This window comes from Pinus tabuliformis, chromosome 1_1 (genome assembly GCF_031772625.1).
Source record: "Pinus tabuliformis cultivar Carrire ecotype Pingquan chromosome 1_1, CPIR1, whole genome shotgun sequence".
In the NCBI taxonomy this organism is placed as follows: Eukaryota; Viridiplantae; Streptophyta; class Pinopsida; order Pinales; family Pinaceae; genus Pinus; species Pinus tabuliformis.
In genome coordinates, this window is record NC_142297.1 from 544,443,758 (window position 1) to 544,462,375 (window position 18,618).

Genomic DNA, 18,618 nt, shown 5'->3' on the forward strand with positions numbered 1-18,618 from the left:
CTGACTTGATGTGGAGGATACATAAATTATATTTCATTTAATACTAAACCTTTTGACATGATTCAAAAGCCCAAGAAGGGTCTCTTTAAAAGTACAATGACTATTGGCTTATAATAAATCCTAAAACTCCTCAATGGGGACTTTGACCTAAAACATGATGACCCAAGCATGAAACCCATGCTTTAATAAGCACAATAATAATAATAAAAATTCTTTTCTTGATTCTTTTGACAAGTATATTACAAAATGACTCAAATACATTCAATGAAGACTAAAACTAGTTACATTTTCTAACACTCCCTCTTAACTAGGGATGTATTCATCATATACGAGTACAAGGAAGATCTCAACTATCTGAACCATGAAGAACTTTAGGCACCACAATGCCATGGACTAGATTCCTGACCAGGGGAATCTATCCATTGGTCTTTGACTCTCTCAACAATTTAAGCATCGCAATGCCATGGACTAGATTCTTGACCAGGGCAATCTATCCGGGTGGAACTAATATGGACTTAAGCTTTCAACCTCTCTAGGTACCATCAGGCTTACTTGCTAACCACCAACTCAAGGATCTAGGTGTGTCCAAAACAGAGCTCCATAAACAACACCACCTTTTCCAACTTCGAGAGCTAGACATCAACACAGAGTGCCGACGAGATGTCTTCCCAAGCAATGCTTCACTCACAAAGTCTCAACACTTCTAGATCTAGCAGATCAAGGATAACCAATCTCTCCCAATCAAACTGATTGGTAACCGACATGCTATCAACGCCTTTGAGAGATTCACCTGTACAAACCAGTGTTGCAAACATCGCGATCAGAATTAAATAGGTGAGGGGAAAAAATCAGAAAAAATAGTAAAAATCGGGAAAAAATCGACAAAACATCGACAATATAAAAAAATATAAAAAAAATCATTTTTTTCAAATTTTTTAAGTATCTAAAGCACCCACGATTTTTTTGACGATTTTTATCATGATTTTTTCATTTTGGAAAAAATCTTGGCAATTTTCACGATTTTTTGGCGACTTTTATGATTTTTTGGCGATTTTTTCAAAATGAAAAATCTCCAATTAAATTGCCATGCCGAAAAAATCGCAATTTTCGCAACATTGGTACAAACACAACCCCAATCAATAATATACTTTCATATGTACAAAATCAAATACAAACCTCCGGGGTCTTCCAGACAACTTGATGTTGCTTCTCAACTTTTCATAGTAGGACTATCAACTGAATCTCTGACAAAAGATTCCTCAATCATACACTTTCCTTTGCTACTTCCCATGCAACAACATATCCTCCGAAATTCATTCTTCAATCAAAACCAAGTTATGCCCTCCCTCTCAACCAGGGAGCATCTCTTTATCCAGACTCCCTCTTAATCTAAGGGAGATCTTTTCTATTTTCTTCATCAAAGAATATTTCGTGGCTTCCAACCATTTCATCAGAGTTATCATCATCCCCATCATGCTTATCACATCAACGAACATCTTCACCTTATTGAAGATTGTGTACCTGCACAACTTAGATAACAAGTACAACCAAAACTATAGAAGCAGGAGGTTAGCCATATCCTGAGATGGCCAATATCAGGCTTCGCACTTGTGAACATTTCTTCAGGAGTCTTGTTGTCCAAGGCTTGATGAGGAACCCTATTTTGTACATAGACCGTTGTATTTGTTGCTTCTCCCCAAAGGAACTTTGGTAACTTTTGATCATGCAACATAGCTCTAACAACCTCCACAATAGACCTGTTCTTTCTTTTAGCCACTCCATTTTGCTTGGGATTGTAGGGTACAATAGTTTCCTTCTTAATACCTTCCTTCTTGTAGAAGTTAATGAACTCATTTGAAATGTACTCACCACTATTATCAGACTTGAAGATCTTGATTTTCTTACCTGTTTGATTCTGTATTAGTGCCTTGAAGTCATTAAACATACTAAAGGCCTCGTCCTTGTGCTTCAAATAGTATATCCATGTCTTCCTAGAGAAGTCATCAATGAATATGATATAATAGAGATGGCCACAAAGAGAATGCATTGACATAGGTCCACAAAGGTCAGAATGAATGAGTTGAAGAATAACATTTGTCTTATTCCTACTAGAGGGGAATGTTCCCCTTTTCTTCTTTCCACTGGCGCATCCTGGACATACTCCATCATGACTCTCTTGAATATTAGGCATCCCAGAGACTAGCTTCTTCAACTTTAGTAGGGCTTCATAATGTAGATGTGCCAACCTGCGGTGCCATAGCTCACTTTGGTGATTGGTGTCGTGGACCATTGCCAGTAGAGGTCTCCCATTAACTCTATAGAGTCCTTCAACTCTAGATCCCAATGTGAATGCATCTTTCATATGGGATTCCGTAGGTCATGTGAAGACTTTATCTTTTATGAAAGCTACTTTCATTCTTTTGTCTTCCAAGGCATAAATGGATATGAGGTTCTTCTTTAGTTCCTGAACATACATCACATCATGAAGAAGAATGGATTCCCCGAAATACAAGTCAAATTTAATGGAACCAAAACCTTTCACTTGATATGTAGAGTTATCCCCAAGAATGATCTTTGAACCTATCTCCCTCTCATCCAGATTGGAGAGGACTTCCTTGTATCCAGAGAAGTGTCTAGAAGCCCCACTATCTACCAACCAACTATCATGCGAATCTGGAGGAGAACTAGAAAGAGCAGAAATAAGAATATATTCAAATTGATTAGCAGCTGTATTATTTTCATACCTGGAATTTCTTGCTCTCTTTTGAGGACGATAACTTCCTTCTCGATCATCAGGTGTATCTCTTTTTCTTCTATCATCTCGCCTTCTTCTATCATCACCTCTTCTTCTATCACCGTTTCTTCTTCTATCATCGTTTCTTCTTCTATCATTGTACTTGTTATTATTGTAGCTTTGATTGGATATTGGAGCATCTCTCTTTCTCGGACAGTCTCGGGCATAGTGACCATACTTGTGGCAATTGTAGCATTCAATTTGAGGTCTATATTTTCTCAACTTTCTCTTGGAGTCCTTGGATTCAGGAGAAGACTTTCTTTGATTGGATGGTCTCCCTTTACCTTTCTTTTTCTTATCTTGAGTAACAAATGTGGAGGTCTCTCTTCTTCATGCTTTTGAATTTTCCCTCTGTCAATCATCCTGATCTCCTCTTGAGTGCACTTACCAACAAGCTCATCAAATGACGAGAATATATTATTGTTGCTTAGAGTAGTAATGAAGGTTTCCCAAACAGAAGGAAGACGTTGAGGAGTGACTAATACCGCCTCCCAACTTGCAATTGATCCCTTAAACGGGATACCCTCATGATATAGGATTGCACAAATTCTCCCTTGTTCATCTTTATCTCTTTGAGTTGATCTTTCAAAGAGAGAATGTGATTCAAGTTGTTGACCTCATACATCTTGACCAACTTGTCATACATATCCTTAGATGCCTTTAAATTACCAACATAAACAAGCAAATGATCTTGTAAACCATCAATAATAATCTTCTTAGCTTTGAGATCACCTTTCTTGTACTTGGACTTGATAGCAGCAGAAGCATTTGCTGGAGGCTTTGGTATCTTTCCTTGTACATATTCCAAAACATCGTTGTCATCCAATATGACTTCCAACCTGATTTTCCAAGCAACAAAGTTAGATGAATCACCAAGCTTCTCATTATCCTTGAAGTAGGAGGTAGACATCTTGACCAAACCAAATAGGCTTCTTCAACTTCTTTCAAGAATGATTTCTCTTGATTCTTGTCTCTTAGGGCTTATCTTCACCTTAGCTCTGATTCCATGTTATTTTACAATAGTTCTATGCTGTTACAATCACTTTAGCCCAATACTTACTTTTAATTTGCAACCTTTCTAAACAATTTAATCTTCCAATGATCAATAGCAATTGTAGATAGAATAGTAAATGCATTGAATAGTAAGAGACAAATAAGAGACACTAGGTTTGGTCAAAGACGAGGGAAAAACCCCACAAGGGGGAAGCCCTTTCAAATTCTTCTTATTAGATTGTCATAAAATGTTTAGCAAAGAGAGAGTATTGTTACCGCTCAAACTAGTGGGGCACCTAAGAGGGGATCCTATAGCGAAACTACTAGGTCAAGGGGTAACAATGGAGTGATAGCCCACTGTCACCTCAGCTAAGGCTCCCTGCTCTTTACGGACTTTCATCGATGGGAGGAGCCCCGATAGAAGAGGAATCACATTGATGAATATATCCATGATTAGATAAGGAGTGATTCCTAAAGCCTATTCAAAAGAGAGACTCAATTAAATATCTTACTTGCTTGAGAAGCAAGGTGATATGCTCTCTAGGAAGGCTAAGAGGACACTTGAGCCTAGATTTAGAGGATATGCCTTGACAATGGGCCTTTCCAGACTTGAGGATCCTTATGGAGAAATGGATTTTATGGAATTTGAGTTATAAAGTTGTGGGACCACAGAGAACCCAAGTGGACCCAAACTAGGTCAAGGGTATGGAGTTCATCGACCAAAGAGGGGCTTGACCTAATTAGGAAAGAGAATAGGTCAAAGGACTAATTTTCTTTTGAAATTTGAATGCAATGATCCAAATGAGGACACTAGCCCAAATCAACCTAGGGAGAGAAATGATTCTCGAGCTAGGGCTTGCGTTATCTTGGGATTCCACTGTCAGATTGTGCTCAAATTTGGAGAACCCTTTTAGAAGACCTCGACGCATTTGTGGACCAATTTTCAAAGTGTTTGGATGGTTAGAAAATATTTCGCTTGATGCCCAAGGTGACCCTCTAGGGATAGGCTTAAAATTTGGAAAAGTGAAGAAAAGAGGGGTAAATTTGACCACCAAAGGGATATGAGGATCAATGCCTTATTACTTGGGCTTATTGGAGTTAAGATACACATATATTAAGAGTTTTCGTGAGCTAAGGAGCCCTAATTGATCTTTGCTAGCGTCTCCAAGGGCAGCGACTAGGTCACTAGGGATTTATACTTCAAATTTGCCGAAGAGATGAAGTTTCGAGGTCTTTCAACCTAAGAGGTGCCTCTAGGAACATTCACCCAATCCCTCAAAGAGAAACACATGTATTAAATCACTTATTGAAGGTACCAAAATAATTTCGCCTTACGTTAACCCATGCAAGAATAATGATAACAATATACATGCATTTAACAAGTAAGATAACAAGAATATCATCAAAAATTCGACTTACATGAGAGAGAGAGAATATATCCATTCATCCACTTTGCATTAGAAAGAAGCTCCAAAGACAATAGCGAAAATCCAAACATCATAGTGCATCAAGAAACTCCAAAAAGTTTATCCCAACAAAAGTCTGAAAATATCTCAAGAGATACCAATCCAATCCAAGTGATGATGAGAGGAATGAATGAACCTCTCTCATATTTAAACAACCCTAAAGGGGATTCAGTTTGCCTAATTGGCCTAATTTAGCCCCAAATAATAAAATAATACATAATAATGACATGACTTGGTGACAAGCCCACCAAGATAGCTCAATAATACAAAGAATAACCTCTCAAGAGGGCAAAATAATGAATATGATGAGTCGTTGGGCCATTGAGAAGGCCTGATGGAGTCCAAACGTGCCAATTTGAGTGAAAAGGCTCCAAACATAGTGGACAAGGGGTTGGCCCCTTGTTTTTCAAGTAAGTCACATGTGGTGCTCCCAAGTGGGTGTGGGGGCACAATGACATCCTCATGGGTCTCCAAGTGGATCGATAATGCCTGTAAACCATTTGTAAGGGCTAGGATGATGACATAAGCCCTTCCTTTGTCTCCTGCAGTGAGACACATCTTCATCTGGACCCTGGAACATCTGCCAAGTGTATGGTGTAAGTGTGGAGCCGATTGGGCAAGGTGAACCAGGTGCATCATCCTCATTCAAAAAGGTAGAACACGAGCAATCACTGAATGGTGCTGGGGATCCATGAAGTGTTGTCTGCCATGGTGGAGTCCCATGGCTCTCTATGCTCACCCTACATGTGCCAGTGTGACCCTCTGGAGGGCTTGGACCTCATATAGGGAAACCCTAAATGGAGACCCACTTGCAATCATGCATAAGATCCAATGCACCCCCTTTTTCTCCAATACAACGAATCATTAGAGTAATCAAGTAAAAGAGCTTACAAATCATGGAATCAATTGGGCACTTCATGGTGGCATGCCCTTCTATAGTGGGCTTTGGCATGTACAAGTGTCTCCCAGCTCAATAAAGGGGTTAACAAAGGATCCTATTAGGTCGTTTCAACTTTTGAAGGGGGTGACATTTCCATGGTATATCCATCAATTGGTAGGTGGCCTGTGATATAGTGATGGAATAGAGTGGGGATTGGGGGAAGGCTCCGGGCCACATGTCAAGGTATAAGGGTAACTATGATGAGGGAAGCCCACACTTGGGTATATGAGTGTAGGAGGGAGCAAATCGTGGTATATGAGTTACCCCAACCTTTGTTTTTCCACCCTTCTTCATATTCCTTTTGCCTTTGATTGATTTTTCTTCATAACTGCTCGGGGTTCCAGGGTATGAGAGCATGAAGTGTAGGATATAGCAGTTGATTACTAGATACCTCATTTTAAGGCGGGGCAACTCATTGCCCACTAGGGGTTGGGACAAGCATGGGTTCCTTAGTGTGGTGGCTCATTTAGGCCCCATACGAACCAGGGTGATGGGCATGAATGAGGGGTAGAGCGCTCATATTTGGCTTTTACCCACGTGCTAAATTTGTATGTCCCGATCATCTTTTGCATTTTGTGGTATATTTCTTGTTGTAAGTGGCCAAATTATGCTTTTTCTTTTCTTTTTAGCTGCATTAATCTCCTGGCATCACATTCCAGGCCTGATCCAAAGTGTGGATAAGGGGAGGGGGAGGGGGAGGCTAGCCCTATGTGGACCTAGTGGGCATGTGTGGACCTGGATGGGATAAGTGATGAATGGGGTTAAAATGAGTGGAAGGAGTGATGTATATGGTGTCGGGAAGCAGGACCATGCAACCAAAATTGAGATTTCCCATGTATTGTCATCCCTAAGCTAATTGCTAGTAAAGGAGATCCCATGGGACTAGGATACAAGGCTAACCATCGAATCGGGTAGAGGAGACAAGATCATAGACCTAGCCCACTCTTTCCGCCAAATCCCCCCACCAATCCATGCCAAAAAGTGTCCATGATAACTAAGTAGAATTAATCAACTATACCAATGAAAAGCCATACCTTCGGGGTCGAGAGGCCCACCTTCAAACATACAATCATAACAAATGGGCGAGGGACCGCATGGCTGGCTCACGTGGCAGAGATAATGGCACATCGAGCTATTTGGTGGCTGCTGGTTGGGGACCATCTAGGAGAAATTTTTTCTCCTATGCATACTATCCACAGGTGGTGGGTAACAAGTACAATATTCCGATTCTTCAATCACAAGACTATCCAATAAAATCAACCAAACAATATCAAGAGGTGAGCCCAACAACAATACTGATTAGAGTTAACATTCCAAGCCTGCGATCAACTGCAGTCAACTGTCGATAGAAAGCCTAGGTCCCAGCCACACGAAGCGAGAGATCATGTGGGCGGCTGAAGCATTCCAGCTGCACGGAGCAACTTGTATGCGAGCGGCTACAATCGAAATTTTCCTAAATCAACCCTGCCGCTACAAACCAAAACCCTAAACCACACGTGCGAGCTCAGACCCTGCAATTTCGGACCTATACAAACCAATTTCCGCGAACCACTTCAGATCTGTGCGAGAGCCAATGCAACGAAGGGAGAAGAAGAAGATGATGATGATGTCCAAATGAGGCTAACTTGACTTGTATTTATATGCTTCCTTGGAGACTCGATTTGTCTTGAGGCCAACTTGAACTTTTGTGCACGTGGGTTTTCATATTAAAAATATATTTTTCGTTAATCAAATTAAATTTCTCCAAGGGCTAGGAGGGGTCTTTCTTGATGAGGAAGGTTGTCTAAAGGAGGGAGTTTGTCCCTGAGATGCCAAATTAACAGGGAAATCAGATCACAAGAACTCCTTATCGACACCCCAATCATAAAAGTCGACATCTCAACTAGTTTGCATTTCATATTACTCAAAGTAGAAACAAGTGACTTATATTTCCAAGAATATCAATGAGCTAGATCATTCTACTGTGCGACAATTTTGTAGCACACTCAAAAGTTCATATCGTCTTGTATCATTGAAGATGATAGTTCAATAAATTGAGAAGACGAAGAGACATTATGAGACAAAAAACTATATCAAGCCTTTTAATTAATAAGCTTTGAGGACAAAGCTTTTCTAAAGGGGAGAGCAGTGTTATGAATGTGAATAATTAATAATTAATAGTTAATAATGATTAGTATATTGAGGAGGCATGTCTCAAAAGACATGATTGTTCATGAAGGGGTACCTACCCGGGGATATATATGGGACCCTCAATTGTAACCAAATCATATTATCATTCATACATTTTATATGTATACTTGTATCCTCAATGTACGTCTTCGTATTCTAAATATTTTGAAGATTATTGCGAAGAACAAACTTTGTTCATTTCAAGCTCTTCTTGCCGGAAGTATACATGCATGTCTATAAGAGTTTTCTTTGAAGCATTGAAGATCAAAACCTTGGTTTTACCTAGGTTGACAATCAATTGTCGAAGGTCACAAAAGCTAGCCAAGGCATCGATCTGTCTCTGCAGGCCCTTGGCAGTAGATGCCAATAAGACCAAGTCATTTGCAAAAGGAGCAGGGAGATCAACACTTGATGTAGAAGGAAACAATCCCCCTCCTGGTTGTGCTCATGGAGGAAAGATTCTAGCTCATCAATGTGAATCCCGAAGAGGGTCGGCGAGAGGGGGAGGGGAACCCCTGTTTTACCCCAATGGTACTTTGGATAAAGTTAGAAAGACCATATGCCATCCCGAGGTGATCCAAAACTGACTCATATACGCTCATGATGGATACCAAAAGGGTTTTAGATATGCCAAGATAATATGTTGCAACAAATTTTCTATGCTACAAATATGTATAACAATGCAATAAAACCTAGACACCAATCCTCAATTATGGCTGAAAAATGCATGTAAATTGATGCTGAAAATGTATAATTTTGCTATCAATAAACCCTAATACTAGAACAGATAAAATAAAAGATATATAGGGTTGTAAAGGATAGGCACAAGAGATAAGACTAGTGCCTTTTTCAATCTAGGGCTAATGGAGTCTAGGAGTAAAAATCCTTGAAAGAAAAGAGATGGATGTGGATTCAAAGAAATCAAGGGAGACAAACTAGTGTCCCTCAATCCTCTAACCCTAGTGCCCTATCTTGGAAAAATTAAAGGGAGGGAGCTAAACCTAGGTCACCTCAAGAGAAATTGATGAAAAATCTTGTTCAAGGAGATTTTAGAGCCATAAAACATCATCAAAAACTTGGTGAAAGTTTCAATAAACCCTAATTCATCAACAAGCAAGATTAGATGAAGATAACTCACTTTTGCATAGGACATATCATTAAAGATCACCAATAATCATCCAAAAGAGAGAACCATCCACCAAATATTGTCTAAGAGAAGTTTGCTTCACTAGTACTCAATAGTGCACAATAGAGAAGAGGCAAATAGCTAGTACAAATGATATCCAAGTGTTTGACAATGAATCCAAGGGTAAATTGGCATTCTATTTATATGGGAGCTACTCGTCTAGTTTCCCTAAATTTAGTCTAAAAGCCCCAAAATAATAATAATCCACGATACAAGTTGGATAGGTCACAAGTCAACCCCCAAAGATAGCTAAATCAATGAAATAACATCGAATGCTGCCTCAATTAACCCACACGTGTAAGGTGTTCTCCCAAGGTGACATCATCCTCCCAATGGGATGTCTCTCCATGAAATGTGCAATGAATGGCTCCAAGGGCGAATCTCATCCCAAAAATCATTTATACTTATCAAAAGGATGCCCAATCATCAAGCAAAGCATCCTCAAGGCTAATGTCATCTACAAGCTCTCCCACTTCATCATCTAGAGCATCAAATAACGGATATCATCATGCTATGACATGATGTCATCATGGTAAATAGTGTACATTCCCCTCCAAAGAAGTCCCATGTCATCATCATCAATGACCCTCAAGAGCAAGGCAACATCCATCAAGTAGGTACAATGCTAGCCAGGGGGTGTTCCATCTCAAGGGTACATACACTCTCAAGGCAACATCCTAGCTTTATTTTTCCAAGCCCTTCATATTTTCCTTTTTTCTGTCTTTATGTTAGCTTATTTAACAAGCTTAATTGATTATCATGTAATAATAAGCTAACCACTTTGAGTGATGAGCAATTTATTGCTTCTTCGGTGTCAAGATGATCTTAGAGGGTTCCTTTTACTTTGATAAGCATGATATGTTTGGATATTTTCAAAGACAAGTGGCTATATAAGAGGGGGTAGGGCCCAAGCTATAATTTCGCTTTATCCCTTGCCATTCTTTTGCATTTTGATATTTGGCTCATGCTTTTTCATTTCTTACAACTGTATCAACCTCGAGTACATACAACCCCTTCGTCTCATGGGACAAGGTCATTAGGGATCTAACATGAGAAACTAACAATAACTAATCAAGAGACAGGATAACAGAGTAGCAGATGATGACAAGTGTTAAGAATGAATAAATATGGAATGCTACTATCACCCAAGCCTCCTATTTTGTGCCCCTCCTAGACAGTGAAAGAAATACCCTAAGGAAGGTTGTATTGGACTAGGGGCAAGTGATAACCACCAAGGTGATGTAAGGGAACACGTATGCAACTAATATCAGTCTATCATTCAGTTAAACTTGTGATCCATACTAGAATTCCTTTAGTCACTAAATGAAATCATATGAAAATACAAAAATGGTTAATGTACCTCACAATAGATGACCCACTTTCTTTGGATGAGTAAGCTAGATGAATGAACGCACTAATAAAAGAGTAGATGAGAGGCATTTGAGTCTGGCTATCTATGGATCATGATAGGGCTATTGGTTGGCAAATTGCGTAACAGGAGAAAAAAATTCTACTAGGGTTACCCATTCATGTGTGTGGTTAACACTACCCAAATCTTGATTCTAGGTGGGTTGTAAAGCTAAATTTGTACTTAATTAAGGTGGGCATAAGCCCTAATTGTCAATTTATGATACCAATTGATACATGTGCAATTAGAGATAGGCATCAATATGCATGAACTAAGAGAAAACCCTAAGAGAAAGCATCCATTTGAACAAGAGAATGAGATAGCCATAACCACATGCATTGTTTATGATATATAATCCTTTAGATATGTATAAGAATACATAGAGCCAAAATTGGTACGTGAAGTAATTAGTGGGGTGAATGACAATGTGATTGGAGTGATTAATGCAATGATTGATTGCAATCTGCCTCCTTAACATAAGATAGATACGATAAGTTTATTATTGTTTGATGAATGACCACAAAATTAGGTCAATGGGATTTGAATAATACAACGAATATGAATATTTTGAAAATAATATAGAGAAAGAAATGTACATATGTATGACAACATAACATATGTATAAAATCGTGACAAAGGCATGATTATACATAATACTAAATAGTTTGAGTTTGTCTAATAGTGGAAAAGTGGATGACTCAAAAACATAGAGAGAGAGAGAGAGAGAGAGAGAGAGAGAGAGAGAGAGATCGAATGACGAGGTCGATGATGTCAAGGTTGATGATGTTTAACGAGTGAGCAATACTCCTAACATTTGAGGTCAAAACAAGGAAAGTTTTGAATGGATATTTGGTTGCTCCTTTGGAATTGGGAGGTAGTTTGACGGGTGGGAGGTGCTCTACTTTGGAGTTGTCTACATATGATCTCTCTAATACTGCTAGAATGTGTGGTTTGATGTACAGTTCGACACCTTTGAACTAGTCTTGATAATATTGATTGGTTTTGTAGAGGGGCAGGATGAGGTGAAACCCATGGTCTCACCATTTTACTGTCAGATGCACTTTGGAACTTTACTTACTGCTTGTTGCTCCAATCTAATGGATCAATAGGGAAGTATGAGATGATCAACCTGGTCATCCAAAGGTGCAACATGGCATGTATAATCTAAGATTTGTGGCTAAATATCTGCTTGATGAAGAGGGCTAAGCATATTTGGTCCTAATACTAGAAGAAAATAAAGAGGGAGCCCACTCAAGTCCTTATGGAGGTGTTGATAACGTTCTCTAATCTCACGGTATATGGGACACCTACAAATGTGTTGCATTTTGTCTTCGGCTCCTAAAGATGGCACACTTTGCAGATCTTATTTGATTGTGCTATATGGTGATCTATTCCTATCTAAAGTCGATAGGAGCCTACCTAGAGTTGTCTCAAAGGAATCTTGAGCGAGTGCATCCAATGTGTGCACATATAAGGGGTGTGAATGATGATGCCATCTCGCAACTCCAAAAGGTGATCTTGGTAGGAGGACATTTTCGAGCACAAGCTCGTTGAAGGTGAGGTCCATGTGACCTGAATGTATAACCTAATATCCTCTTTGTTAAATTGAGTACATATCTAGTGGATAGGAGATGATTCGATGCATCAAGGGAGAGATACTACTAGCATTTGAGTTCAAAAGAAGGAAACTTTTGAATGGATATTTCACTGCTCTTTTGGACTTCAGAGGTAGTTTGACGTGTGGGAGGCACTCTACTCTAGAGCTTTCTAGAGTTGATCTCTCTAATTCTCTGAGAACATGTGGCTTGGTGTGCGGTTCGACACCTTTGAACCAATATTGATATTATTGATTGGTCTCATAGAGCGGTAGGCTAAGGAGAAACCTAAGGTCTCACCATTTTGCTGTTAGGTGCACGTTGTAACTCTACTTTGTGCTTGTTGCTCCAATCTAATGAATCGATAAGGTAGTATAAGGTGATCAACTTGGTCATCCAAAGGCGCATTATGGCATGCAAAAGGTGATATCTGTGGTTAAGGATCTCCCTGATGAAGAGGGCTAAGCATCACTGGTCCTAGTGCCAAAAGGAAGTAGAGATGGGGCCCCTTGAGTCCCCATGGAGGTAGTGATAACGTCCTCTGATCTCATAGTATGGGGGACACCTAAATATGTGGTGTATCTTTGTCTCTAGCTTCCAAAGGTGGCACACCTGGTAGATCTTATTAGATCGTGGTATATGGTGATCTATCTCTATCCAAAGTCGATGGGAGCCTACTTGGAGTTGTCCCAAAGGGATCTTGAGCTAGTGCATATAATGCCTATGCATATAAGGGGTGTGAACGATAATCCATCTTGCAACTCCAAAAGGTGCTCTTGATAGGACATTTTTGAGCCCAAGGTTGTTGGAGGTGTGGTCCATGTGACCTAAATGTACAATGTATAGGCATCCTCTTCGATAGATTTAGTAATTATCTAGTGGGTAAGAGATGGCTCGATACATCAAGGGAGAATCTAAATGATCGATGGTGCTCTAGGGAGGTAGTAATCGACGAAGGAAGTTGAGATGCCTTTGAGAACCATCCTTATGCATGACTCGAGGGAGGATATGAAGTGAGAGCCTCTAATGTGTAAAGTGCAAGATAGGGTTACCTCTCTCTCCTGATGGTGGAGTCTTTGAGGGATCAAACTCTATGAAAGAAAGAGACCAAGCGGAAAATGACCTTGAGGTGGAGAAGGTGGACAACAAACTTTGCACGGATGATGGGTTGCAAAACCATTCACTTACAATGGATGATGTGTTTGAGAAACAAGGTATTTACTCTCTCTAGCCTAGTCCAGTCTATCTACAACAAGCTTGCCCCCCAAATCTTGGAGCCATAGAGAATCTGGGTCTACTAATCACATTCATGAGATAGAGTTTGGTCGAGATGTCTTGAAACTATCGGTAGAAGCACTGCCTCTCGATGAGGGCTAGGGAACCATACCCTTTTACTAGGCTGATGTTAGAGGGTTTGCTTAGTAAAAAAAAAACAAGGCCTCATGAACTGTATGCTCAAGTAAGTGTAAACTGTGGTGATCTCAATCTCTATTGCCTGATAGTAGAAATGTAAGTATGTAAGAGAGCTCTTTGATGCGTTGACAATCAAAACCTTGATTTTACCTAGGTTGATTGTTAGTTGTCAAAGGTCACAAAAATTGGCTAGTGCGTTGATCCGTCTCTATTAAGCCGTTGGGAGTAGAGGTCAACAAGACCAAGTCATCGACAAATAGGAGTAGGAAAATCAACACTTGATGTAGAAGACAACCTTCCTCCTCCTGTAAATGCTCATGGAGGAAGGACTCTAGCTCATCGGTATAGATCCCAAAGAGGGTTGGTGAAAAGGGGCACCCCTATTTTACGTTGATGGCATTCTATATGAAGTCGGAAAGGCCATGTGCTATCCCAAGGTGTCCCAAAATTGACTCGTACAGTCTCATGATGATTGCCAATAGGGTATCAGATATGCAAATGTCATGAAGTCTTTGGAAGAATGCCTTACTCGGATTGTGTCAAATGCTTTCCAGAAGCCAAACTGTAAACGTTAAAAGAGCAATATTGGAGGCTCCTCAAAAATGGATCAAAGTGTGAAAATTTAATCAGTGTCTCTTGAAGAGGGCCAGGTAACCATACCCTTTTACTAAGCTGAGGCTGGAGGGTTTGCCGCAGACAAAAATGAAGCCTCATGAATTGTATTCCCGGGTAAGTGTATGTTGTAGTGATCTCAATCTCTTTTGCTTGGTAGTAGAAATGTAAGTATGTAAGAGAATTCTTTGATCCATTGACAATCAAAGCCTTGGTTTTACATAGGATGACCATTAACTGTTGAAAGTGACAAAATTTAATCATTGTCTCTTGATGAGGGCCAAGTAACCATACCCTTTTACTAAGTTGAGGCTGGAGGGTTTGCTGCAGACAAAAATGAGCCTCGTGAATTGTATACCTAGGTAAGTGTAAGTTGTGGTGAGCTCAATCTCTATTGCTTGGTAGTAGAAATGTAAGTTTGTAAGAGAATTCTTTGATGCGTTCACAATCAAAGCCTTGGTTTTACCTAGGATGACCATCAACTGTTGAAAGTGACAAAATTTAATCATTGTCTCTTGATGAGGGCCTGGTAACCATACCCTTTTACTAAGCTGAGGCTGGAGGGTTTGCTGCAGACAAAAATGAGCCTCGTGAATTGTATACCTAGGTAAGTGTAAGTTGTGGTGATCTCAATCTCTATTGCTTGGTAGTAGAAATGTAAGTTTGTAAGAGAATTCTTTGATGCGTTCACAATCAAAGCCTTGGTTTTACCTAGGATGACCATCAGCCAGTGCGTCGATTTGTCTTTTTAAGCCCTCGGGGGTAGAGGCCAACAAGACAAAGTCATTGACAAATAGGAGCATGGAATTCAACGCTTGATGTAGGAGACAACCATTCCCCTCCTGGATATGTTCATAGAGGAAGGATTTAAGCTCATCAATATAGATCCCAAAGAGGGTTGGTGAAAGGGGACACCCCTATTTTACCTCTTTGATATTCTAGATGAAGTTGAAAAGGCCAGGTGACATCCTAAGGCATTCAAAAATTGACTCATACAAATCTCATGATGGCTACGAGTAGGGTCTAAGATATTCCAATGTCACGACTCACAAAGTTGCTGGAATAATGTCTTCCTCGGATTGCATCAAATGCTTTTTAGAAGTCAAATTGTAAACTTTCAAAAAGCAATGAGGTATTGAGGACCCTTCAACCCCTAAACCATTCCACAATCAGTTGACTTGACTTCCTTGCCATTACTTGCTCTGCTTCAATTTTTGCAGTCTCGTCTGCTTCTTTGTCCCCTTTAAATGTACATCTGTGATCTGGTGTCCATGCTTCCTCACATGTCAAACAAATATGCTCCTGTCTTGTTTGATTTCTGCTCTTCCTTGGGAGTTATAGAGACTGGTTTTGCTTTGGCTTCTCATCCTTCCTAGATAAGAGCCCTTCAAAAATTATACTCATTAAATTTCTTTAGACAAGAGGTTTAGCACAATGGGCTACAAACTGCATCAGTGGTTCATCCACGAGCTAATAAATTTGCAACTAGCAAATTTCTCTGTTATACTAGCAATGTTACAAGGCTTAGCCTGACATCTCTCTTTCAGACTCTATATGCGCTGATATGGCATCGGACAACTCTCGACTTCTCAATAATATAAAGACCATGGATACAAGTGCAACTGCTTGACACACCTTAGCAGTATACAAACTCAACAAGGAGTTTCTGAATTGTCATACTTTTATGAATTTAGTTTATTCTTGAGTCTATCTAGCAGTATGTTATCTGCTTTAGGTCCAGAGCTATATGTTTATTTCCATTCTATAAGATACCCCTTTTTTCTATCTGGACTCTTATGTGATGTGCTGGTGTGTTCTAACTTCTAGGTAAGTATTTTTGCTCGACCATATTATGGAGCAGCTAATGGTTTTCTTTGTCCACGTGATAAAGGGACATTATGCTATGTGCTGGGAAGATAATTTATATATTGTAATGCGGTGGTCGCTTCGCTGTCAATGTTTCTATTACAAACAAAGTTCATACTCTGCAATAATCTTCAGAACACTTGGTACACAAAGACATCGATTGAGTATAAGAATATATATTGAATGTTATATAAAAGAATTGATGTGAGATGATATATGATGTTACAAATGAGGGGGCCTGCTTATATACCTAGACAGGTGCCCTTTCATGACTGGTCATTTCCTTAGAGACATGCCTATTCAGTAAATAGTTGTTGTTTAATTAACTATTATTACATCTATTATTTATTTATATATATTTTATTCATAACATTGCCTTCCCCTTTAGAAAAGTTTTGTTCTCAAAGCTTACTGATGAAAAGGCTTGATCTCTTTTTTTGTTTCGAATGTCTTCTCGTCTCGGAACTGTTATCTTCGTTGATACAAGACTATATGATCCTTTGAGTGATAAACAAAATTGTCGAACTGAGAATGGATTTGACCATCCTAGATTAATCTTCTGTGGGATGTTCTAGTTATCACATTTCGGATGAATTTTTATCACAAGATTGAATTGCGTTGGCATTAGTAGTCTTTAGAACACGTGTCTGTTGTTTTTGTTTTGAGCGATACTGATGGAGATCTCTGCTCTTGTGATACGGATGTTGAGAAGGAATTCTTGTGATTTGATTTCCTTTAAACATGTGTGTGACAATTTCTTGACTTACTTGAGGTATCTGATTTCCTTCAGGTACAAAAGTCACTTGGTTAATTGTTGGGTCTTTACTTGAAATCTCTATTGTTTGAATTGTAACATCTGAGTATGTTTTCACTTCTATTGGTTTGTCATCTTCTTGAATTGTGATGTTCACTAGATCAATACTCGTTCCTTTTTCTTCAACTTGAGTTGTTTCATTTGGAGACTTCGATTTTGTCATAATTTCTTCTAGTTTGTTCTCCGATGATTCCTTATCATTTTTAGTTTTCTCGATTTTCTTGATTAGCTTTTGATTGTGATTTTTGATACGTGAAAGTTCACCGCTTTCTGGATTGTTGGTTTTATACTTAATGCCCTTCTCCTCATCTTTTAAACTTTTGATTTGTTCTAATCAAGTATACATAATTTATTTTAATATATAAATATGGTGATACATATACCTATGACTACAGCTGCCACTGTGTGTGTGCGCGCGTGGGCACCTACCTTTTATTTTTTTGCATAATGCATTTCCTGGGGAAACCCATTGGACACTTCCCCTCATTCAGAAGATGGTACCCAAGGTAAATGGGATTCTGTATAAGCTTGAAGCTTTCTCATGTCACTTCCAGGAATAGAACCGGGGTTGAGGAGGGGAGCATAGTGCTTCGTCACACAAATACTGAGGCCAGACCCAAGTGACATGTGTGCATGCCTACGTGAGAAAGTGATGGTGGCTTATTTGTAACAATTTCAAACATTGATGTTATTGACCAAATTACCAAAGCTTGTGACTATTTGTAGGTTAACCTTTCTACAAGAGAAACCATCCAGGCCTCTCTTTTTCCAGTTTCCCTCCTGCTTCAATTTGATTTTACATGGTTAGTGGTTGTTCAAGGCCAGAGTCTGAAATCCACGATCCATGAAATGAATAGTCAGTGATTCCAGAGATTAAAAAATTGAAATTATTCAAATTTTCTGTGGTTTTGTCCAACAATATCTTTTTGTCCTTATTTTCTATTGCGTGAAATATATAGTGGTTCTTATTGGCAGGTGAGCTCTTAGATGCTGGAATTAATCGCAGCCCTAGTGCTTATTTAAATAACCCATCAGAGGAACGAGCTCGATACAAGTATAATGTTGACAAAGATATGACATTACTGAAATTTGTGGATGCTGAGTGGGGTCCAGTTGGAAGTTTTAACTGGTTTGCAACACATGGAACTTCAATGGGGCGAACAAATTCTCTAATTAGTGGTGACAACAAAGGAACTGCAGCACGATTGATGGAGGACTGGTATGAACACAAGAGTGTTGATCCACCTTTTGCTGAGGCTCAAATGCATGGTTCTGCTTACCATACAAGTCCATGGAGACAACTTTATAGAAGAGTTTCAAACTTAATTCCACATGCAGGTATGCAAATAGAGCATTCTATTA

At 39.3% G+C, this 18,618-nt stretch overlaps 1 protein-coding gene across 1 annotated transcript in view; it reads left to right on the plus strand.

Moving 5' to 3' along the window:
* The window catches only part of LOC149214255 (neutral ceramidase 2-like), a 233,707-nt gene that overhangs the window by 94,137 nt on the left and 120,952 nt on the right, over nucleotides 1-18,618 (plus strand). The window contains exon 3 of the mRNA XM_089392225.1: nucleotides 18,232-18,594. Coding sequence (XP_089248351.1) covers nucleotides 18,232-18,594 — 363 coding nt within the window. The remainder of the gene's footprint in view (nucleotides 1-18,231; nucleotides 18,595-18,618) is intronic.